Here is a 23,757-nt window from a genome sequence, read left to right on the forward strand (position 1 = left end):
GTTATCTAGTCTAACCTATGAAAAGCCTAAGGTCCAGAGAGGTTTTAAAACATTTACCCAAGGTCACAAACTAGTTCCTTACATTTTATATCTTATTTCACATTAATGTCTCCAGACCCATCATTGTCTCCAGGACTTTTCATGGGTTTATCAGATGTAGCATTTGGTAGTGCATAAAGAGTTGGGCTTGGTGGCAAGAAGACCTGGGTTCAAATCCAATCTCTAGGACTCACTAATGGTGTTTCTGCAAGCAAGTCATTATCTCAACATTAGTTCCTCCCTCTCTGAGAGAGAGAGAGAGAGAGAGAGAGAGAGAGAGAGAGAGAGAGTTTGTGTATATGTTACATATAGTTTAAATAATTATACTTAATTCTAGCTATTTAGAGCAAGTCATCAAATCTACTTGGTATTAGTTTAAAAAAATGGACCAACTAGAGAAGGAAGAATCTAAAATAATGGAACTCACTAACCCAGTGTTTAATAAACCAGAAAACATAAATAACCTAGAAAAGAGCTCCCTACTTAATAAAAACTGCTGGGAAAACTGTAAAGTAATATAGCAAAAATTAACCTTAAACCAGTATTTTGCACTATATTCTAGTCTAAATTCAAGATAGATATATGAATTGAATATTGTTACACTAAAAAAGTTAAAAGTAGATTTTATATATATATATATAAAAATACCCTCCATGTAGAAAGTATGAAATGAATTTTTAATTAAACAAGGAAAAGAGGAAATTTTGAAGATAAAATAATTTTATTACATGAAATTGAAATTTTTGTATAAACAAAATGAATACATTTAAGATAAAGGAAGCCCTTAATATATATGTAAGATAGACACTTTTGTAGATAAAGAGTGCTGTTCTCAGTCAAGATAACATGAAATAGATAGAGTCCTGCCTCTGAGCTATATTGGCTATCTCTCATTTCAATGAAATTATAAACTGTAAAAATTCCTAGTTCTGGACTTACACAGGAAGTTATTTCACCTGTTTATTTCAGTGTCCTGATATATAAAATCATGAGTTGGGTAAGATATAAGATATACGATTTTATCATTCTGTGAAAAATTTTTCATTATATAGGGATTTGGGGGTGGGAGGGGGAAAGGAGAGGAAATTCAAAACCTTGGATTTAAGTGAGGCATTGAAGTTTAGCAATCTACCTAAGTCAATCCTGGAGGTAGAGGCATTGTTATAAGTAGAAGGTATAGTAGAAATTTTTAAAACATGAAAAGGTGAAATGTGAAGACCCATTCTGGTCTGATTTTAAAACTTTTTATATAAACTATTCCTTCTGCTCCCCTTCCACTCATCATGAGATATCTTTTACTTCTAATAATTTCACATTGTAGGTAGGCGTGATTAATGTAATTGGAGATTTCAGGGGAAGAAAAAAAAACAAAGGATGGTCTCCCTTTTATTCATCATTAATCCAACTTCATGGAAAGAATATTCCAACTCTGGAAATTAATGTATTAACTATCTGTTAATCCCTTCCCACACATATAAAAGTATAAACTCTTTTGTTCCAAAGTATACTTTCAGATTTCCCTGAATTATTTCTTTCTTTAAATAGCAAATTACCACACCTACTTTTGTTTTAATATGCAGATTGTTATGTGATTACTGGGACCCAAGAGTCATTGGGATTTTAGAATTGGAAAGGATTGCAGCAGTTTCCCTAATTCTCATCTGAAGAATGAATTCCCTATAACATACATATATATATATATATATATATATATATATATATATATATATATATATATATATATATTTTATCCTACCAAAAGTAGTCCTCAAGTCTTTTTTATAAAGAATCTGTTTTAGTTGGGATATGGAAGGCAATTCAGCCTAGAGGAAGTAGCAAAAAACCCTGGGAGAGAAAGATAAGAGGTCCACCCTATTCTGGAGAGCCAGATTACCACCACCACCTTTAAATGCTGACTCCCTGTTGCCAGTGAAAATCCTTGCTTTTTCTGAAGCCACAGCTACAAAAGACCTGGGTCTTCACTAAAGTCTTTTCTCCACTAAATTCTTTGGAATTGCCAAATGGTTCCACATTAGAAACAAATATGATTGTATCTTTGGAAATAAGAATAAGTAAAATGTATTATCATCTGTTTTACTGATGAACCCTAAGGGCCATTTTGTTAATTTTATCTGAAACTTCATGACCCCATTTGGAGTTTTCTTGGCAAAGATACTGGAGTAGTTTGCCATTTCCTTCTCCAGTTCATTTTTCAGATGAGGAAACTGAGACAAATAAAATTAATTGTTCTATCCAGGGTTATATAACTAATAAGTATCTGAGGTCAGGTTTAATATCAAGAAGTTGATTCTTTAAGACTCCAAGTCCAACATTCTATCCTCTGAGCTACCTATTTGCCCAGGTACCCTAAGGTCTATAGGACCTTTCAATCTGACTTGTAGCTGATATATGTCCTTTTAGAATGGAAAGCTCCTTGAGGTGACAGGGATTGTCTCTGATTTTCTGATTGTCTCCTTGGAACTTAGCCCAATGGCTAAGTTCTTATAAATACTTTTCCATTCATTTATTAGAAAACTCATCACTTTATGAACTAACCCATTCCATTTTAGAACAACTCATTTTAAAGACATTTTCCTTATATAGAACTGGAATTTTTCTCCTTAAAATTTCTATCTGCAGTATTTGTTCCAGTTTAGAGAGGAGAAAATTGATGCTGAGAGAATTTGTGTGACTTATTTGCCTGCAGTTACATCACTAATAAGACCCAGAGATTGCATTTGAATCAGGTCTTCCTGCCACAAACTCAACTTTCTGTCTACTATCTAATGCTACACCTGTTCAACCCATGAAGAGTTCTGTAGACATTGATGTGTCTGGAGACAGTCATGTGAAAGAAACATATAAATATGTAGAGAACTAGATTGACCATTGGTTTATGGGAAGAAACATCTAAAGCTGAAGGGGACCTTAGAAATCCACCGCCTTCACTATATGAGGAAGAAACTGAAGCCCAACCTGAGTAATGACTTTAAATGTCAAAATAAAGGCAATGGGGAGCTATACAATCAATCAGGTCCTTACCTTGGTCAAATAAGTAAACAGCTTTTTTTTTTTTAGAGGAATAGAATGTATTTGGGAAAGATGGTTGTACCTCTTTAATGGAAATAAATATTTTCCTTATCAGAGGCAATGTATTTGTGAGAATGAACTTGCTTTCTCTTTTGGACCTGGAATTTTTTTCTGAGAAAGCAAAAGTTTTCCTCAGAAGGTAAGAGGGAACCAGGGTTATCTTCCGGCTGAATGGACATATCTAAATCACAACTGGAATGCTGGCAATCAAGATGATGAACCTGACATATTGGAGGGTCCCTCAGTGCTGGCCAAAAGATTCTTTCTTGTGAAGGGGTAATAGTGCACCTTGAATGCCATGTTTTCTTGGCTTTTTGTGTTTCTTGATAAACAACTCTTTAAAGAGGTATTTCAAAAAGAAAAATTTTTTTAAAAATCAGACTATTTTAAATCCAGTGGAAATACTGGAAAGCCACTAGAGCCATAATATGACCTATCTTTGTGTGAAAATTGTATAAAGTAGGTCAGAGTTGAACCCTTTCCAAAGAGGCTTATTTTTAGAAGAACCCTGTGTCTTAGACACGGACCCCAAAGGTCTTATGCTATGAGAACTCCCTGTCAATGAGTATAAGTGGAAACAAAACAATATTTTAACAATTATAATAATACCAATAACATTATATTTCATCCCACAAGTTTAAACATTCTCAATCTGATTAACTTTCCTTTTTAGCTTTATATGACTCAGTTTACAGAGACCATCCCAGAAATAATTCTATTGATGACTTTCAAATGAGATCCTATTAAGAATATTGTTTAATAAACTGAAGAAGAGAAATAAGTGTTAGGATCCAGGATTCTAAGTCAAAAGACTTTTTTACCATTATGTTCCAAAACGCCCCTCCTGAGAGTTAATGTCTCAAGGGATTGAGATAAAGACTTGGAAAATAGAAGTTCAAGTCTCATCTCTGCTATACAGTAGCTGTCTGATCATAAGTTTGTCATTTAAACCCTCTGAACTTCATTAGGTGAAATGTGAATAATAATATCTGTAGTCCCTACCTCATTAAGTTATTGTCATACTTAAATAAGACGGGGGGGGGGTATAGTCCTTCTCATTCTTTAAATCTCCTTAAAGCGTTATTAATATATATAATTTGACCAGAATTGATAGAACTGAAAAGCTCAACATCAAGGTGAGAATAATTGATCCCTAACTTCAGAATTCCTATCTGAGGTTTGGAAAAAAATGGTTTATGAGGACTGCTAAGTGGTACAGTGGATAGAGAACTAGTCTTGAAGTCAGGAGGACCTGAGTTCACATCCAGCTTCAGACACAATAGCTGTGTGACCTGGGCAAGTCACAACCCCAGTTGCCTCAAAAAAAAAAAAAAATAAAAGAAGAAAAATGGTTTAGAATTAGAGAGTATTGAAAGAGATTTCAGAGATTGTCTAGTCCTGCCTACTGAGTGCTTTCACAGAGAAAAAAAATGAGACATAAAGTGACATTCTGAGGATCTTAGAGCTGACTTGAGCTTTTTATTTTATGTTTAAGCTAATATATCTTACTGTTTATATTTTCCACAATGATAGGTGAAATTATGGTCTTTTTAGCATTGTGCATTGGTATTACTCCTATTAATTTTTATTGTATATGTGGAGTTTTTAAGTTACAAGGATCAAGTAGACTTCTATATTCTAGTCTATTAATCTAACATTATATTTTGGGGAAAATATGTTCTAGGTTCCAGATTTTTTGGAACATAATCAGTTTGTAATTGAGGACCTGAATGTACTAGAAATATATGTTTAAAACTTGTTCTTTTGGAGAGGGCCATCAAATCATACTATTTATGATTGTAGATCAAAGGTTTCAGGTTTTTTTCCTCTAGTTTTCTGAATTTGGTCATTTCTCAGTACAATTTTCTAATACCTTCCATATTATGAAAAGAGTCTTTCTGGATTTAAACCCATGGTTTCAAATAGGTTGAAAGTTTTCATATTAAAAGTTTGAATCCTTCACTTTTAGTCAAAAAGAAAGAAAAAGGAAAGTGATCTAGGAAACAGTTAAATGAAGGTATGTGCCCAGAAAAATGGTGACATCATTATCATCATCATCATCATCATATTTCAAATGTTCTAGAGGAGGTTGCTAATTAAAGTAATTTTGCTTTTCTTTTTAAAAATCTTATGTCTGTGAATCAACTTTTCCTTTTTAAGATGAAAAACTATTTTTAATAATTTGGCAAATGTGAATTTCTGTATATTCCTATATGTATAGGAAATGATGAAATATCAGTTTGTTTTTAAGATTTTTTGGTTTTTAGACACAGTCAGACCTTTCCAGAGGAAAAGAGAGGTCAGTAAGATTATAGAATAAATCAGATTATTTTTATCATTCTTATTTTGTTCAAGATTCATTTGTTTCTAGGGAGGTAATAAAGAAAGGAAAAGACTTTGATTTGAGGAATTTTTAAAGGCAGTCTCATTGTTAGCAAAGCTTTGGCCCTGGGGTAGGTCTCTGCTCAGTGAGCCTTTGTGACCCCATGATTCCCACACCCATTCCTCCAGCATCTTCCTCCCTCCCATCACACATGCTTCCAGTAGTTTTAAAAGTGGGAAAACATGGATAGACAAGCTAGTAAATGATTAACTTCTGTTGAGAATGATTTTTGTGGTTTTCCTTTCAAACAGATTAAGATCTGTATTCCAAAGCTTCTTTTGCTTGTTCCTTCACCAGGCTAAAGTATTCTCCCCTGACCTTTTATCCCCTCCCATTTGTGAGGGGGAGAAAAGGTACTTCATTCCTTTTAGAGAGATTTCTATTTGCTGAACAAATTCAGACCACACAGATCCCATGTTCTGAAACATGGATTGCTTCCTTTTCCCAAGAAACTAAATCACACCCCTGGGTCAACCCCACTGGAGAAGCTCAGCTCTTTATTTTTCAGAAAAAGAACTTTTGAAAAATGCCAGGGGTCACCCTGGCTAGGACTTTTGGAGAGTGAGCAGAGGTAAAAACTTGTGGTTAGAACATTATTTTGCTTTGGAGCCTCTTAGTATTTAAAAAAACAACCACAGACAACAGTTAGTCTTTGTTCAATGTATTTATGTGCACAGCACCATCTGAATTTCTTAATTACAGGTGGGACCCCTTTCTCCAAACAGAATTATGACTCTCTCCTACCATCCTCATAGAGCCCAATTCTCACAGAACCAGAATGTGGCACATTGTGTCTTTTTTTTTTTTTGGCCTTTCAGGATCTCAAGTGGGAAATCCAAAGCTCTTCTCCTGACTGTCCCATCGATATTCCCATCACTCAAATCAGTGTATAATAAAGCCATTAACTTGACAGATACTTATCTGTTCCCTTTCTCAGACTCAGTTTCCCAATAATTTAGCTTCCCCTACCTGTGCTAGGAATTTTGATAACTGATTTGGGTTTGCTGGGACATTTATGGAAACTAGCACTGAGAGAATCAGTTTCATTTCTTCTGTGGGATCTGTATCAATTCATTCTTTTGTGACATTTGGGGATCTGAACCGAATGAATGGCTCCATTCGATTCTTTGGGCACTTCTATGGAGGCATTTACGGTAATCACTGTTTCTGAGTTTTTGAGCAACTTGGCTGAGCTCCGGGGTAACTTTTCACAGCTGACTTGATAGGAGCCCCTTGCCTTGACCCCTCTCTCTTTCCCTCTCTCCTTCGGCACTTCAGAGGTTAATTTGGAAGGAGATCAGGTTTCCTCTCCGGGAAGTAGGGGGATGATCACCTTCTGGCTGGCCCTTTCATTCCTCTGTCTCTCAGGTTTGCCGAGGGCTTGGTTGAAAGCTAACCTTGCTCATCTAGAAAAGCATATTATTCAAATGACAAATTGAATTCCCTGGCAAACTGTGATGATGGCCCAGCCAGCTGATGAAGCTGTTGTTACCAACCTGTAAGGCGAATTCAGAGGCTCCCTCTGGAGCTCTCCATGGACCACAGAGGAGGGACATGCTTTGGCCTAGGGGTGCTGCAAGGTAGGAAGGGGTTTTTCCCCCCAGATATTCTGGGTTGGGGGCGGGGTTACCTTGCTTAAAAGGGTGATGTTTTAAAGAAAATTGACTTGATTCATGATATAATGAAATTAGCAAGTTCAGACTGGATTTAGGAGAAGAAAGTATCCAGAGGTTGAAATCCCCCCCTTCCCCTCTTCTCAGTAACCTTGATTGTATTCTAACAGTAAGCAGAACCCCAATGTCCTTGAACTATTTGATCAGTGTAAATATTTTCAGAATCATCTTATCAAACTGAATCCCCAAACCTTGGGAGCTGAGGTGTTCTTAATACAGACTGCTTCAGATCATGATTTGATTTCAGTGTTTTCTAGAGTCTGTTGACTTAGAAAGATTGTGTGTGTATGTGTGTGTGTGTGTGTGTGTGTGTGTGAGAGAGAGAGAGAGTTTCTATGTGTCGATATGTCTGTGAATGTCTATGTATCTGTATGTGATCATATATGTGTGTTTATTGATTTGATCATAGGACTGATTAAAAGAGGGGGTGTATGTTAATGTGATTATAAGACTGATTAAAAGAGGTTGTGTGTGTATATATATATGTGTATGTGTTGATTTGATCATAGAACTCTCATTAAAATAAGTATTATACATAATATATATGGGGGGTTGATTTGATCATAGGACTCAGATTAAATTAGTGTGTATGCATTGATCTGATCATAGAACTCTGATTTAAAATGCTTTGCCAAGGTGGATAGGGTCTATTAGAATGAAGGGCTTTTAACTACTCCTGATGAATGCTGGTGGAGAAATTTTCTAAACCTTCAAATTTGAGTCTTGTTCTTCCTGTACATAAGCTTCTCCAAAAGGAGAGAAAACTGGTGTTTCAGGAAGGAAACTTTTCAAACCTGGTGAATGGTATAACAGAAAAGACAGGTTCAATCTGATTTTGTAACAAACCTTTTCTGGTACCTTTGACTGTTTAGACTCAGCCCAGACAAGCCCTCATGCTTCAGGGTTTAAGAATGCTTTCAAAAGTGGAGGGCTGTCTTTGTTCCCAGGGTTAGGGACTTACCCAAGTGTACCTGCACTATTTAAGGATTCATCCTGTTATTACGAGGTATATACTTTCTTTCAGTTTCATATTAGCAAGTTGAAATGCTGCAGCAGGGAAATAAATCTAGCTTGCACACTGTTCCTTTCTGTGATTCTGTGATGAAGGACTGATGTGGTTTTTACATATTTATCTGTTCTTCTGAAATTTAAGGGAAATGTGCAACATGCAAAGTAACAGATATTTCTAATGTTTCTTGTGCAGATTGGTTTTTTTATTTTTTTCTTTCCAGAGTCAAGGTAGATTTGAGTAATCTATGAGAAAAGGGTACTAGATAACTGCCTGGGAGAAAAGGACAGTGACCCTGAAGTTGGCCTTGTGCCACCTAGTTTTTGCCCTTTGGGATGCCTACGTATGGTGAAGCAATTAGCCTCTGTGGAGGCTTAATTTATGAGATGTTCCTCTCTTCCTTGGAACTTGATAGGAAGAAGACAGAAAGGAAGGTGTTGTTTTTTTCTCACACCCTAATGTGTTAATTTTGCTTTGAGCAGTTGGCACTTGCTGCCCCCATATGCCCTCCATACATTGTTCTGGGGACTCTGGAGGCTTGGGAATTGAGCCTTTCCTTTACGTTTAAATATGACATTTTTTAATGGTTGTTTCCTTAGCTGTTCCCCCTCCCTTCACCTACCTCCACCCCCAACCTTAACTAGCCTGAAGAACAAAGGTAGAGGAGGCAAAGGGGGGTGGTGCTTCACACCAAAATTGCAAGATAAATTGGCAGGATGCCTTCAAATGTGAGGCAGTTTTCCTCCCAAACTTTCTAACCCACCCCTACTCTGGCATACATGGAACTCCCCGTTGTGTAAGATGCAGCTTGGAGAACAGAATGATGACCTTTTTGGACCACCATTCTCTTCCCAATCAGAACTGTGGGTCTAAGGATAGGTCATTTGCCTCTCTGAAGTTAAGTTTCCTCTACAATTTGGGGATGTTTTGAAGGATAATTTGATTGTGTTATTGATAAAATGCTTTGAGATTTTTGTTAAGGAAAAGAAAAAAAAAGCAACCTAAGTTATACTGAACGGTGATGTGCTTATACTTAACATGAATTCTTTTGTCTTTTTCTTTAAGAAAAAAATAAAGCAGATTTAAAAAAATTTTTTACTTGAAGAAGTAGGGTTAAGTGACTTGCCTGAGATCACACAACCAGGTAATTATTAAGTGTCTGAGGCTGGATCTGAACTCAGCTCCTCCTGACTCCAGGGTCGGTGCTCTATCCACTGCACCACCTAGCTGCCCCAGTAAAACATATTTTAAAGCTTTTAAAAGTCAAGTGAAAAATCTTTCGAATCAGCAACAAAATGGCATGGATGCCAAAATGGGGAAGCCAGATACAATGGATAGAATACCGAACCTGGAATCAGGAAGACTTGGGTTCAGATCTTACCTTTTATACTTAATAGTTGTATAACCCTGGACAAGTCATTTAATCTTTGTGGGTTAGGGCTTAAATCTGTGATTTCATTGATATGAAGAACTCCCAGGTGAATAATCCCTCTACCAATGCAGGTTGGTACCTCCTCTGTAATTCAGTTTTCCAGAGTTGACCAGATCACTGAGAAGTTGTGACATTCCCAGGTTCCTATAGTCAGTTATATCAGAGGCAGAACCTGAAGAGACAGTGTTCTGGTTCTGAGTCTGCCCTTTATCCAATATTACATACTACCTTTGTATCAAATAAATGCTAAGTATTTGAAGACCTGGAGTAAGGAAGACCTATCTTCCTTGAGTTCAAATCCAACCTTAGATACTTTCTGGCTCTGTGACTCTGGGCAAGTCACTCGATCCTGTTTGACTCAGTTTCTTCATCTGTCAAATAAGTCAAAGAAAGAAATGGCAAACCACTCCAGTATCTTTGCCAAGAAAACCCCAAAAAGAATCATGAAGAGTCATATATAACTGAAAACAACTAAACAAAAGTTTGAGGGGAAAAGGGAAAGATTTGGGGCCAAGCAGGGTAGAGGATCTATGAGTCCTCTCTGCTTTGGGGATCTCCCTAGATAGAGAATCCCCAGCCTTGGTCTTCTCTTCTCCAGAAGCTGGCTCTCTGTTCATATCATCTTGCTTCCTTTCATTACCTCATGGGGTCATAATGAGCGACATTTGAAATGATACAAGTAAGTTTTTTGAAAACTGAAGATCTTTATCAATATTAGGCATTAGTATCGGAAAGCATGTGAGATATTGGGTGAAGCACAGTATTCTACCAATTTGTGTTCCAGAACTTTGGAGGAGAAGAAACGATTGGCTCCAACTTAACAGGCTAGCTGATGTCTCTTAAAACAATGAAAGGCTAAGACGTCTAGGCTGGGAGTTATGGGGTTTCAAGTAAAAGGGTCTCCTTCCCCTCCCACATCAGAGTGGAAGAATTTCACGCTAAATATGGACCACCTACTTAAGTTGGGAATGAGTTACACAATTGGGGCAAAGGTACTATAGGGTGAAACCTAACCCAAGGAGTTTTAGCTCTGTATAATTTCCTGACTACCCCTTTATGATGGAGTTCATATTTCTCTCTCTTCTCCCTTCAAATCCTGAATGTATTGTCCTTGCACCTGGCACAGTCAATATGGAAAAACTCTTCCACACTATGGTGCTTCCAAACCACTAGAGGAATAGAGTCAGGGAGGGAGGGGGCAGGGAAGACAAGGAAGAGAGAGAGAGAGAGAGAGAGAGTAATATAGAGGAAAAAACAAAAAAGACATGGGAGAGACAAAGAGAGAAACATAGAATCATAGAGAGACAAAGGAGAAAAAAGAGAGAGGTAGAAAGACAGAAAAACAGAAAGAACAGGGTAAGAGATACAGAGAACATTTCTCCTTTTTGAATTTTTTTGCATGTATAAAATCTAATTCCTTTCTGCAATACGGGAAGGCCATATTTAGCCCCTCTTCTCCCCCTTGTACCTTCCCTGGATGCTGCTGTTTTCACACTGGTAGATGAAAAGAATTTGACATATTTGCTTGTTAGCTTTTTAGGAAAACTCTATTTTCACCCTTTGTTTCCAGACCCTAAGTTTGGACTCATTTCTTCCCCTATGCTTGAAGCAGTTTCAGAAACTTTTGTATATTCAACCAGTGACTTTAGGTGGGATCTAGTTTTCGACTTTAAAATGGAGTTTTTCTTTTCTTGATCTCAGGAATTCTGCAACCTTTGTTGTGTTCTCAGACTTAGAGAAAGAAGATGACTCTCAGAACCACATTCATTTGGTCCTCAGTTTTCCTGATGATTTCATCCTGTTCCTAAGGCTTGATTGCATTTTAGTATGTTCATGTGCTTTGGCACAGACAGTCTTTAAAAAGAGTTTTTACCATGAAACAGGTCTTTTGGAAGAACCAGTGTGAGCTGTGACTGAGGGAGGGCCCTTGGCTTGCAGTACAGAAAAATCAAACCTGTATTGTAGAACAAAGGCTTAACCTTCCTGTCCTGTGGGAAATATCTGGAGGTGCCTCCTTTCCCTTCCCCAGGGACCTCTGCTTTTGGGGAGGCTCACTCCTCCACCCAGTTGTCTCCTGTGGCCCTGGAGGCACTAGAGTTTCCCCAGGAACAATTGCCCAGAACAATGGTCAGAAAACCGGTCCACCTTTTCACCAGTCAGGGGGTTTGCAACTTAATACAGTTGTCTGGCTGGGGCACTCTGAGGATATAAATAGAGTTGCTGATTTGCTTCTTTGGAAATGGGAGCAGGTAAGGCCTGTATTCTTACACCTCCCTCTTGTGCTCAGCAGTGTGAGATTAGTCACCTGGAAGAAGACAGAAGTGGAGCTTAGAAACACTGCTCAAGGTGGCAGATAAGTGGAAAGAAGATCATCTGAATCCTTGGGGGCTAGAGAAACACTCTGGGCATCTGACCTGGCCATGGGACTTGGCAAGATTATTTGGTACAAATTATCATCCAACCTTCCCCCAGTCTCCCCAAATATTATAATTCTTTGTGTTTGCTAAATGTGAGTGATTTATTGGGAAATGAGTAAGGGTCAGACAATAGAGATCACTAATATGTGCACTTTACTGCTTTTTTGCCCATTATTTCAAATATCTTTCTTTGAGTGGCCTAATAAAGCCTCTCCTGGAGATTCAGATTCATTTCTAAAGTTACCCTGAGTAACCCGTTGAAAACTGGGAAATCTATAAATAGATTGTCCTCAGTATATGATTGCTATATATGGATATCCTAGAGGAAAAATGCCATGTTCTTCCTTCTCACCTTGAATGTTGTCCCCCCGCTCCATATTTGTTTTGTGGATAGCCATAAATATTGCACCTCTTGAATTCATGGTTGTTAGAGATTTCTTCCTGGTAGTTGGCTCTATAACATGTGGTCCACAATTGTTAGATACTTTCTCAGGGGTCCTGATCAAAGGAAACAGTGGACTGATTCTTTGACAAACTGTCTCTTTGGAGGTATTTAGTAGAGTGAGAAGTGTTGGGAGCTGAAAAAAATTAGCAATGATCTCACCTACATATTTTATAGACAGGCATATCTTAACATTTTTGGTTTAAGCCATTTGAGAAGAGATCTGTGACATTTGGATTCCTAACACGGTGATGTCAGTAAGTCCTAAAAGACAATGAAATCTGATCTTTTTGAAGCCTCCTTTTGAAAAGAACCAGTTAATTTTAATTATTTTTCAATTCTTTATTCATCTCTCTAGTAGTCTTTTAGCTCCTATGGGAACTTCATTAAAAATGGTGATAAAAGAGTTAAGAATTTTTTCCTGAAAAATAACCTTGTGTTTATATGAAGTATGCATGATGTATTGCAAATAATGCCTCTACACTTGGCAATCCTATCTCTGCTACTAATTTGCCTGTGGCCTTGGACAAATCTCTGGACATCAAGTTCTTCTCTTGAGAAAAGAGATGGAAATGGTTCAGCTCAATACTCTCTACATAATATGGGGTATCATGCAATTTTTTCCATGCATAATCCTGTTTCTTAAGTCCTCTATTTATGGTTCCTAAGCTCTTTTGAAGTATCTTTTGTTTAGAATATTGATCTTTAATTCTTTCAAATGACAAACCCTTTATTCTCTAAAATTTTTCACTTTTACAATTTTCTTCACCATTGATTTCCAAGGTTCTTCTGTATCTCTTTGGATAAATCTGACATTTTTTATCTGTAGCTAGACTGCTTTTGGGGGTTGATGGGGATGATTAGTGCATGAAGATTTTTAAGTTGCTCAATTTCTGTGTATTTTAGAAGTGGTTAGCTAATGTTAAATCACAGTCCTTTGAGACAAGATGGCATCATCTGTGTATAGCAAGGCCACTCATCAGAGCTTACGTAAGAGTTGTCTAACAGTATGAAGCACATTCTGTTCCATGATTTGAATTTATTGATTTTTGAGATCTTTGATAAAGGTCTCAAATTGAAAAATATTTCATTTTGTCCCCATAAACCATCAGTTCATCCCAATGGAGCCAATTGGAAAATAGCATTTGCAATAGAAAAATTTGGAGAAATACCACTTACTGCCTATATGATCTTGTGTAAACCTTTTTGTCTTAGGCCTTTTCCCATATCTGTTTCATAAATTCAAGGACTTTCAAGATCCCTCCCAGCTCTAATCTATAATCTTGTGTTTAGTTATCTGTAAGAACCCTTCCAACTCTAAAATCTGTGACCCAGTAGAATGAGTACTAGAGTACCAGAACACACACATTTTCTGTCTTTCAGTCTCAGTCTCTCTCAGTCGCTCTGTCTTTGTCTGTCTTTCTGTCTCTCTCCCTCCCCCCTTTCCAACTGTCTTTCCTCCTCTCTCTGTCTCTGACTTTTTCTGTGACTCTCTCTCCCCCTTTCTCTGTGTCTGTTTCTATTTTTCCTCTGTCTCTGTCTCCCTCCCCCTTTCAGTGTGTGTGTGTGTGTTTGTGTGTCTCTCTTCCACCCCTCTTTCCCTCCTACCTCTTTATTTTGGCTATCTAGTATAGTGTCTGACACAAAATGATGTTGTTTGAATGATTTAAAGACCAAATTAATATTATACTAAAAGATGTCACAAGAGATTGAAACCAACAAAAATCATGGATTAAGGAAATAAGATGATGCAAGGGAAAATATGTGTAGGAGCTCATATTATGTAGGTTCAGAGTTCTTTGTATCATTATGTTTTCCCATGGGGGAATACAGTACAAAGGATATGGTGAAGTTTGTGTGACAGTATTGATTATTGTCCTCAGAATTTCTGGTCATAAATCCCACAAACGCTATTCAACATTAAATAATTTTAAGGAATCTGCATAATTCTGGAGACATATACAAATAAAAAATACCTCCCCTCATTTTTCAAACTGCATCTCTTCATGTTCAGATTGAAAAATAATAGTTGCCATAAACATAAGGCAAATTCAGTCCTGTGATTTTGAGTTCTTTATTCCTGGAAGAATTGGGGAATGCTGGCAGTCAGTAGTATTAATATTATTTATTACACTGAATGAAGAAGGATGTCTAGAGACCCCATTGCAAATTTCAAAGTAGATATTCATCTTTGTCCCAGCTCTTCTCTGAAGGGTTTTGCATTTCCATGGGCTCTGCAGGATATTACAGCCCAGGAAAGAACTTTGGAGTCCATAGGGCTTTCAGGGCTTTATAGGTTGGTGCTGTATTAGATTCTGATGTGATTCTTCCCACCTTCTCCCCCCAATCCATTGCACCTGATTTCAACATGTTTTCCCATACATAAGATGACTGCTTTGAGAAAGGAGTGGAACCTGGCTTGTTCTAGATTGAACTATTGTAAATATTATAAGCATCAATCTACACCACAGTTGACACGTGCTCTAATGACTCAGCCAGCCATGTGAGGCAGCGTTATGATCTTTCAGATCATGGCCTTTGACATAGAAATAAAGGACAGATGTACTTTTGGTCTTGTAGTGATACTACTGTAAATGTGTCTTTTGCATCACCTTATTTTCTCTTCTCTATGCTCTCCCCCCCCCCCCAGCTTGCTCTCTTCTATTTTATCCAATTTCCCATGCCATTTTTTTTAATTCTCTATTTCTTTCCTTTTCCTGTGTTTTAGACCTGCCAATGGTACCTGAGGGAATTTCAGTGGCCTGGAGCAGAGCATAGTCAGCAAACTACTGAACACTGTTGGAACACACTCAAACCAGTCATTTGCCCTATTTTCAGAGTCAAATGCAGTTAAAGCCTCATTAATTCAGCCCCTAATAATAATTGGGATGAAGACCAGGCTGAAATTTACCCAATGTATTTAATATAAACAAGATACCAAGGGGGAATATTTAAGATAGTTTAAAAAAAAAGAAAAAAGAAATTTTCCCAGTATGCTCAAAAGGGCACATGGCTATCCAATCAGCCATTAAGCTAAGCATTAATTATATTTATCTAACGGGCTGCCTCCTGAATGATAGTGGATTTTACTTTGGAGGTAAAATGATCACTTCTGCATGTTACGGGATGGAGGTGGGGGATTCAAATGAGATAATATTTGTAAAATGCTTAGCATGGTACTCATCATGCTCAACAATGTGTCATACATACTAGATAACATCCAAAATTTCTTCCCAGTATGAGATTCATATCTAATTGTGAGCATGAGATTCTAGTAGATATATTGAGAAGTTGGAACACGCTCAGAGAAGGGTTACTAGAATGGTGAGGAGGATGCACAACCAAACCATATGAGAACTGGTTGAAGATATTGGGGTTGTTTGACCAGGAAAAGAGACGTTATGATGGGACAGTATTGTTGTACTCAACTAAATGAAAGGTCTATATATGAAAGAAGGGATTAGACTTTTGTTGCTTGACCCCAGCAGACAAAATTAGGAACTAATAGAAGAATGTTACAGAGGAACAGATTTTGGTTCAATTTTGGTGTAGCAGGCAGAGTTCAAGTTCAACTCTGCAGAGGTATGACTGGAGCTATGTATGCACTACCCTATTTGACAGCCACACCAACCCTCACCCCACTCTAATCTAACTGCCTTTTGGCTTATTTCTTTATTAAAATGCTATAAATTGAAGGGGTATGTTCTTTTAGGTCCACATAAATTGGCAAATATCACAAACACCATTGATGAATTAATTAGCTCTGATCCCCCACCTTTGGTTTTTATAGTTTTCCCATACATTTTCTTTCCTCTCTCAGCAGGTTTAAACAAACTTCAGTGTTTAGTGGCTGTGCAACTTATTAACTTCCACAAACAAAACAAAGACATAGTTAAATATTTCAACACTCTATCACAGATAAGGAATATCTGTGCAAGGGATGCAAGGGCAACCTTTAACCATAAATTGCAACTGCCGACTCCTCCATGTACCTCTGCAAACACAATTCTCTAAGATGGTAATCAAAATCTAAAAAGAAAAAAAAATTTCTTCAGGTTATGTTCCCCAGAATATTTCATCTCCACAGGGTAAGATTTAAATGCAATTTTCTCAGGAAACATTTTTTCATGTTCTCCTGGACACTTGATTTTTTCAGGAAAGAAGTCTTCCTCCTCCTTTCTCTCTGTGCCTCATTAATCTCTCTATAGCCAAGACAATGAACTCTCTCTAGAATTACAATTAAACTATAACTCCATAAGATTCTATTCCATTTTAAGCTTATAGAAATAATATACATAATCATGTCTTTGGAAAGGGTTATGGAAACTAAGATTAACTAAGCTAAAATTTCTTTTATGAGGTTTTCTTTTTATCATAATTTTATTTTTTAAATTGAGTGGTTTTTTTAATTAATAAACCTATTTTTTCTCCCTCTTACTGGAATCCCACTGAGAAAAATAGAAAAAAGAAAAAAAAATTCTTTTTACATAATATGCATAAGGAAACAAAACAAATTCCCTCATTGGTTGTGTTTAAAGAATATATGTCTCACTCTGTACCTTTAGTATTTTTATCTCTCTGTCAGGAGGTAGATAACATGCTTCATCATGGGTACTAAGGAGTCAAGGATTATCAGTATCTTAATCAGAGTTCTTAGAGTTGTTGTCTTTACAATGTCAATCTCATGGGAGGGATAAAACCCACTAATGGCTTTAATTTGCATTTGACTAATTATTAGTAATTAGAAACATTTTTTAAATATGATCATAGCTACTTGATTTCTTTTATTTCAAATTGTATCAGAAAATTTTTCATTTTAGGTTTAGATTTTACTTTTATGAAGTTGAAGCAATTATATAAGTATGTTCATGTATAGATTAGATATACATATTATTGTTATATTATAATATATTTTATACATACCTATATATTTATTAGAAATTATATATTTATTAGAAATTTATCAGAGAAACTAGATGTAGGAATGACTTACATGTTGGAGGTATTTCTGGGAAAATTCCTATTCAGATATAGATTGAATGAGAAGATTGTTTCCTTTTAATATCTGCTTCTCCAAAATTAATGAAAATCTTCTACAATCTCTATAAGACAAGATTTAACAAGAATTTTTTTTGCTACCATGAGTAGTTAAAAGTAATGAAATTATATTTGTGTTTGTTTGGTTTGTTTGCAAGGCAATGGGGTTAAGTGACTTGCCCAAAGTCACACAGCTAGGTAATTATTAAGTGTCTAATTCTGGATTTGAACTCAGATCCTCCTGACTTCCCCGCCGGTGCTCTATCCACTGTACCACCTAGCTGCCCTACCCCTCAGAATTATATTTCTTTAAATATTATGTTAAACATTTTTACGAAGATTTACATTTTGACTAATTTCTCCAAATCACTATATTTCTAATGGATATAGTATTTTCAAATACCATAGTTCTTGAAAAAAACTTCATTACAAGAAGTAAAAATAACAAGTATAATAGCATTTATCCAGTGCTTCAAGCCTTGGAGAACACTAAAAGTATTTTATTTTATCCTCACAACACATCTGGGAGATAATTGTTACTATTATTCCCATTTTATAAATGGAGAAATTAAATCAGACAGAGGTTAATCAACTTTCCCAGGTTTACACAGGTAGAAAATTTCTGAGGCTATATTTGAACTCAGGTCTTCATGATTCCAGGACTATTCCCAACTGCCTAGAATAGTATTCCAAGACATAGATTTTCCTAAGTATTTCAATGGAATTTTTTTCTTATCATCTCCAAGCAACTATGACTGATTGTCCTTTTGGTCTCTACCCTAGAAGCCATGGCTGTCCTTCACTCCTTTGTAATCCAGCCATCTAAACATTCTTAGAGTGTGGTCTTCTAGTTTGAGCCCTGGCCCACCCACAAGAATTCTATACTTAAGGCTCTGGTTGCCACCTATTCTTTGGCTGTTGCTACTGCCAACCCTGACTAAGAAGGCTTCAAATTCCCCAACACCACCACTACCACCCACCCCTCCATAATCATCTCCTTAAAAAGCATTTTCAGAACATTTGTTAATTAATGTGTTAAAATAATTTGAATTATTTTAATGGTGGGTGGGTTTTTTCTTATTTACTTAGAAATAGAAGACCAAGAATGATGGCCCAAGAATCTACATGTTCTACTCTATCCTGTAGAAGATTTGTTGAATGATTAATTAAAGGATGAATTCCCCTGGGGTGCTAACTGAGGGTTGTATCAGCCATAAGAAATTATCATTGGGCCTCAACCCAATTTCAGAGATCTTATCATGAGCACAGGATCCTATGCTAGCATTATGAGGGGTAAACTCAATGTCTTTCGTCTTTCTTCTGCTTAGGTAGATACCTATCATACTCATACTTAGTAAAATAAACACAGTATCTTAGCATTGAGAGAGTCCTTATAAATCACCAACCTCAGTCATCCTCTAGTCCAGTTAAGAATTTTTATGTCTAGTGATAAAAAAAAATTTTTAAAGACCTTCTTTCTCTCCTCAAGAACAGATGAGTGTCTTCCTTCACCTTTCACCTCCCAATTACTTTTTTAGTTCAGACAAGGACATTATCGGCCTCCCAATGATTAATATCTTTTGGTGCCTTTCTGGAGATGCCAGAGACATTGCTTTTCATTTTAGTGATGAATTTTTCAGCATCATTCTTCAATGTTAAAAAGAAATAGGACTTCTGGAAAGTAGAGTGATGGTGGGCAAGCTCAGAAGGAACTACAGATGAAGGATCTGAATGTGTCACCTAGATGTTTCTATGATCAACCAGTCAATGAATAAACAGTTATTAAGCAACTACAATGTACCTCCAGGTCCTGGGCCAAGGACTGGGAATATGAAAGTTTGTCTTCTCAAGGAGTTCATAGTCTAATTGGGGCAGACAACATGCAGATAATTGTGTACAAACAAGCTGTATATAGCATAAATTTAAAATAATCAACAAAAGGAAGTCACTAGAATTAAGGGAGAATGGAAGAGGATTACTATAGAAAATGAAATTTTAATTGGCACTTGAATTATGCCAGGGGAGTCAGAAGGCAGAGATGAGGAGGGAAAGCTTTCCAGGCATGAGGACAACCAAAGAAAATGACCAGATATGAGAGCTGGAGTGACTTGTTTGGGGAAAAACCAGGAAGTCATTGTCATTGGACTGTAGAGTAAGTGGTAGAGGGGTAAGATGTGAGAATATTTGAAAGGTGGTGATGGTGGGGAAGTTATCAAGGATTTGAATGCTAACAGAATCTTACAGTTGATCCTGGAAGTGCTAGGAAACTATGAGAGTTTGAATATGGACAAGAAATATCTGTGTTTAGGGCTCTGTGCTAGACACCGTGGGGGATACAGAACTAAATATAACATAGACCCTACTCTAAAAGTTTATAGTTTGGTGAGATATACTGATGTATATCATTTACCTTGATCTTTTAAGCAATGAATGCGTCTCCCTTCTACAATGAACCCAATTTGTAAGATTTGTGATATTACAAATGATCATATCTATTATCCCTTATTCCCCCCCTCTTGTTGTCTTGAAGATTTTCAGTGTATTTTTTATGCCTTTCAGTATCCTTTTAGAAGCATCCCTTTAAATTATTTCCAATTTTTCCCTTCTATAGTCCTTCAATTCTGACTCTAGCATTGGACTCTCGTTCCAATCAATTCCCAAGTTGAATTTTAATTCAGTTATGAAATGAGAGATAATAGTATCTACTCTTAGGGAGTTTACATTCCACATGCAATAGATAGTCTACATTTATTATGTTTAAGAGCAGTTGATTGGGGATGTAGGAATCCCAAAGATCAACAGGCTAGTTTCCTATTCTTGGGGAATTTTAGGAAAACCTTCATGGAGATTTTGACATTTAACTGGGCTTTATATCATGGAGAAATAGAATTTTAAAGATGGAGAGAGAGAAGAAAGAGCAGCCTTGATGGACTGAACAATATGCACAAAAGTCTAGATATAAGAAACCATAGGACCCACAGACAGAAAACATTGCAAACTAATAAAAGTTATCTTGGTAAAAGAACCATTGGTCATAGGATAAATAAAGAAGCATGATCTCTTTTAATTCTTGGACTTAATTGAATCTCAGTTCCCTTATTCCTAAAATGGGAGCTTTGTATTGAAGGATTTTGAAGTCCTTTCTAGGTCTGACTTCCTTTGAGTCTAACTCTCTATTTCGTGACACATTACCTCTTTTTATTCTCTGAAATAATATTAACCTTTCAAACCCCTTTCCCATTGTAACTTCTGATTGATTTGAAGCCTTTCTTACCTCTTCATCTTTCTTAGCATTACTGATTTCTGTTCACTCAGAGGACATTTATGTTTCTGTATTGAGTCCTCCTTTCTCTCTTCCCTTCTGTTCAGTGAATTTTTACTTTTTATTTCTGGGCTTTCAGAAAGAGGAGGTAGAATCTTTATTCTTTTTAGTATGTCTTTTATTATTAATCTCATGAAATCTCTTGATATACATTTTATTGTTACCTATGTTAACACTTGCTTCTAATTTTCTCTCTACCAAGCATTTCATCAATCTGTTTATTCTTTTAATTAGAAGTTCTTAACTAGAGGCCTACCCCCCATTTTGTAACTGTATGTCAATATGATTAGTTTCCTTTATAATCTTATGTATATTATTTGTTTTAAAACATTATTTTCAGATATCCATAGGCTTCCCCAGATTGCTCAAGGGGTATGTGATGCAAAAATGTTAAGATTTTCTCCATTAGGTTTATGATAAGTATAATGTATGAAACAAAAAAAAAATACTCCTTTACCTTTTATCAGATGAATACAACACATTTTCCAGATCTAGAGATTTCATGATTTTATATGGAAATATTAAATGTCTCAGTCATTATTTATTTCCCTTCTATTTCTTCTGTTTGCTCTCCTACCCTCAATGAAATCCTGTCTATAAAACAATACTTAACCAAAAGTTGCCACCATTGCTCCTTGACCAGAGTTGACTGCCAAAACTGCAATCAATCACTAGACTTCACTTATACTTTACCTCAGTTTCTTATCTGTAAAATTAAGAGTATTTTCCTTTTACAAAACTATCTTGGAGTTAAATGTAAAAATTTATATAAAAATGCTTAAAGATGATTGTTTTTTTCTCAGGTGTGTTTCTGACTAAATATTTTTCTATTTCTGAATTGAGTCAGAGATGAGTTGCATTTCCTATAATATTCAGGAAACACTCCACATCCAGGCAGGTTTTTATGCATTAATTATTAGAAACAAGCAGCTGGGATGGGAATTTGCACAAAACAGACATTTGCTATTTAAGTGCTGAATGAATTAACCATGTCTGAGTCAGCAAGAGCATCAGAATCATATCTCAAATTGGACTCACCTTTCCACCAAACCTGCCTCTCCTTCATTATTTTGACTGATGGCATCATCTTTTTCCAGTAATACAGATTAAAAATATGAATCATCTCTGATTCTTCCCTTTACTGGCTACATTCAGTCAGTTGCAACATCTTATCAATTCTGACATCTTTCAGATTTTTCATATCCTTTCCATTTTCTTATTTCAGACCCCCATTACCTCTATCTGAGCAACTGTACCATCTTCCTCACTGGTTTTTCAGCTTCATCTCCAAACTTTAATAAAGGTTCTGTTATGAGTTCACAGGGGCTATATATGATCACAAAATTAGGAAAGCATGATGTACTCAACACCAATTTGGGAAGAATAGCCTGTGCTCATCAACCTTGGATGTACAGAACAGTCTCTGTTAAAGTAGGGTGATCAATAGGAAGGTTTACTGGATTTAAAGCTGGAGAGACTTTGAGGGTCATCTAGTCTTTTTTCCAGATCAGGAAACTGAGGCCTAGAGAAGGTAAAGTAATATCACAAAGATCACATAGATAAGCAAGAGAATAGGCAAACTTGGACTTTAGGAGTCAGATCATGAGTCAAAAACAAATTGACAGATTCCAGAGGACAATTATGTTTTTGAATACTAAGTGTTTCTACCCCACAACAACAACAAAAATCATATCAGTGTGCTTTTTCTTCCATGAGACCTTAATTCCTTAACTTTTATAGTCGTTATAACCTTACATCTCCCTATTAATCAAAGAGTATTGAACTTGGAGTCAAGAGGGTTGAATTGTAATGTAAAATTTGCTCCTTCCAGCCATGGTACATTTAGCAAGTGATTTCAATCTATCTGAATCTCAGTTTCTTGATAGTAATACACTGTTTTCCTCACAGGGGTATTACAAAAGATGACTTTGTAAATCTTTGCAATTATTCAGATGTGTGATAGCATTTTTTCTCAGCATTTTTTCCCCAGATTTCCTGATTCTCCAACTGATACAATGCTGGAGAGACAGTAAGTTTGGGAGGTGAAAATGAGTCAGAGCCATTATGTTTATGGTTCCAATGTACCTTTTAGAGTCATCTTGTTAGTAGATCCATGTTAAATAGGGCGTCTCCTAAGTCCACGTAGCCTTCAGCTTTAAGGATTCCCTTTTTTCTGCTAATTATCTGCAATAATTATCAATTGTCCAATAATAACTCGCATTTACATTGTGAACTTAACATCTGCAAAGCACTCTCTCCCTAATCATCCTGTGAGGTGATTGAAGTATTAGTCTCTCTTTTTTCTCTACTAATGAAACTAATACTCAGAGAAATATCAAAAGAAGAAAACAAACTCTTACACATAGCATTGAGTAAAGGCATGTCATTGATCACATTCAAACTCAGATCCAACTGTACCATGTTGCTTCCTAGGCTTTCCCTGGGTTAGCATTCAATTTGATAAAATGAATTTTTGGAAGAAAAGGGGGATGAATATTGAGTGAGATTGTGATGGAAAGAAACTATAAATAATGAACAATTGTTTCCTTACCTGATTGGCAAGACTGGGCATGGGAGAGTCCGGAAGCATCCTGGTTAGTTGAACAATACCAACATTTTCAGTTGCTTTTAGGGACTATGACTGCCTGGTTATTCTTGGATGCCAAGTGACCGTGTTTCCAACCTTTTATAGAATCTGTGCAGAATAGAATCATGGATAGAAGCTAGAGGTACCAAGGAAACTGATAAGTTGTTCCCTCATTATAGTCTTCTGACGAGTTGACCTCCATTTTGTGAAGCCTGAGATTCCATTTAAACCCTGCTCTTCCTCCACCAAAATCCTTCGAACATGCTTTCATTTCCTCTCAACCACTCTCTAGGAATAATCTCTGCCTTCTGAATCTATTCTCAAAG

The 23,757-nt window shown here is 36.4% G+C and overlaps 1 protein-coding gene across 9 annotated transcripts in view; it reads left to right on the forward strand.

The window, feature by feature from the left end:
- Nucleotides 1-23,757, forward strand: part of NAV2 (neuron navigator 2) — a 436,581-nt gene that overhangs the window by 325,984 nt on the left and 86,840 nt on the right. The window contains exon 1 of one of the 9 annotated variants that reach the window (XM_074230370.1): nucleotides 5,311-7,092. The exons of the other annotated variants lie outside the window; for them this stretch is intronic. Within the exon in view, the coding sequence (XP_074086471.1) occupies nucleotides 6,989-7,092 (104 nt within the window). The 5' untranslated portion in view covers nucleotides 5,311-6,988. Of the gene's footprint in view, nucleotides 1-5,310; nucleotides 7,093-23,757 lie in introns of those variants that run through there. 9 annotated transcript variants of the gene reach the window in all.

The sequence above is a fragment of the Macrotis lagotis genome, chromosome 3 (genome assembly GCF_037893015.1).
Source record: "Macrotis lagotis isolate mMagLag1 chromosome 3, bilby.v1.9.chrom.fasta, whole genome shotgun sequence".
Classification (NCBI taxonomy): domain Eukaryota; kingdom Metazoa; phylum Chordata; class Mammalia; order Peramelemorphia; family Peramelidae; genus Macrotis; species Macrotis lagotis.